Source organism: Limulus polyphemus, unplaced genomic scaffold (genome assembly GCF_000517525.1).
Source record: "Limulus polyphemus unplaced genomic scaffold, Limulus_polyphemus-2.1.2 Scaffold1304, whole genome shotgun sequence".
Classification (NCBI taxonomy): Eukaryota; Metazoa; Arthropoda; class Merostomata; order Xiphosura; family Limulidae; genus Limulus; species Limulus polyphemus.
This window is the reverse complement of record NW_013666914.1, coordinates 180,389-181,709: the sequence shown is the minus strand read 5'-3', so window position 1 is coordinate 181,709 and position 1,321 is coordinate 180,389. Positions and strand designations below refer to the sequence as shown.

The 1,321-nt window shown below is 33.5% G+C and overlaps 1 protein-coding gene across 6 annotated transcripts in view; it reads left to right on the top strand.

Annotated features, from left to right (window-relative positions):
- Positions 1 to 1,321, top strand: part of LOC106463024 (coiled-coil domain-containing protein CG32809-like) — a 117,566-nt gene that overhangs the window by 107,328 nt on the left and 8,917 nt on the right. Inside the window, exon 19 of one of the 6 annotated variants that reach the window (XM_022390434.1) lies at positions 342 to 391. The exons of 4 other annotated variants lie outside the window; for them this stretch is intronic. In XM_022390434.1, the coding sequence (XP_022246142.1) occupies positions 342 to 391 (50 nt within the window). Of the gene's footprint in view, positions 1 to 341; positions 520 to 1,321 lie in introns of those variants that run through there. One more of the 6 variants, XM_022390435.1, reaches the window with a different exon arrangement.

The window sequence follows — 1,321 nt, the reverse complement described above, 5'->3', positions numbered from 1 at the left end:
GCTGTGCCACTGCTCCCCACCCCGCGGTGGACTCGGCATATAGCCCTAATGTGGCTTTGCTACTAAAACAAACAAACAAAGACGAAATAACATACTCGATATTTGTCCGTGTATATATATATATATTTCTTTAGTGATTGTTGTTGTTTGTTTGTTTTTTGTTTTTGTTGTTGTTCTTATAAATTTCGGATATTTTTCTTAATAAGATGCGCTTATTAAGAACATTAAATGCCCAAGACAATTTTTAAAGCTTTTAAAAAATTGCTTTCTTAGACGATTCAATGTCGATTAATGTGAATGTTTTATTTTCCCATGATTCGTTCACCATTTCGCCTCATCAGTCTGACAGACACGCCTGGAAGCGGAGTTCGAACTTTCGACAAAAAATAGAGTAATGAATATACTCTTCATTTTTATTACTGTTTTAATTCCGACCTATGTCTCCTCCTTGTGCGTCAGGCGCACCCTATTTGTACCCAAACGCCCCTTGGTTCTGTCCCCAGAATGATCACGCTCTGGACAGCATGTTCTGAATTTAACTCAGAATTGTATCTGTGTCGATTTAGAACTATCTGTATCAATAACATTGCCGCATGAACCAACTAATAAAACACTAACAGTTGCATATAACCTGGGTGTAGTTTTCTGCCTTGTGTTGATTTTGTTGTTGTTGTTTTTTGTGGGGGGGGGTATTTTTTACTGAAAGTGATGACTAGGTTCGGCTAAGATCACATAATGTCTTGCTTTTTTCTACTTTGTATTTTGTTTATTTTTAATCCGGCTTGTATGTGATTTGAAGTATTTTTTCATGTTCTATCCCCAAGTGCTTTGCTTTTTTAATTTTTGTGTTTTTTTTATAAATTTTATGTAATATTTTCTTCTCTTGTTTAAGATTCATTAATTGTGGGCATATATCTAAGAATTCACTAAAAAATTTTAAACCTAACTTTCGTTAGGTTTCAATGGTTTTTTTTTATTCTTAACGCAGCCCATGGAGGGTTTTTTTTTCCACATTAGGAAAGACAGAAAAAGGTTTGATCTGGTTTAAATGTCGTAACTATTCCATACAAACAAAAATTAATAGATTACATTTTCTTTTGATTGTATTTAGCTAGCTATTGTCATGCGGTCTTTGTAAAAATAAAACTTACATTTGTGTGTAAATGTTTTTTTCTTTAAGAAAATTATCTAACCTGCCGGCTGTTGGTCGTCACGAACATTTTGTTTCTACTAACAAAACTATTTGTCTGAATACTTTTTAAGCCAAAGATAAAAAAACAGAAAGTAAGTTGGCTTTCAGTTACAAAATTGCCACCAGCAG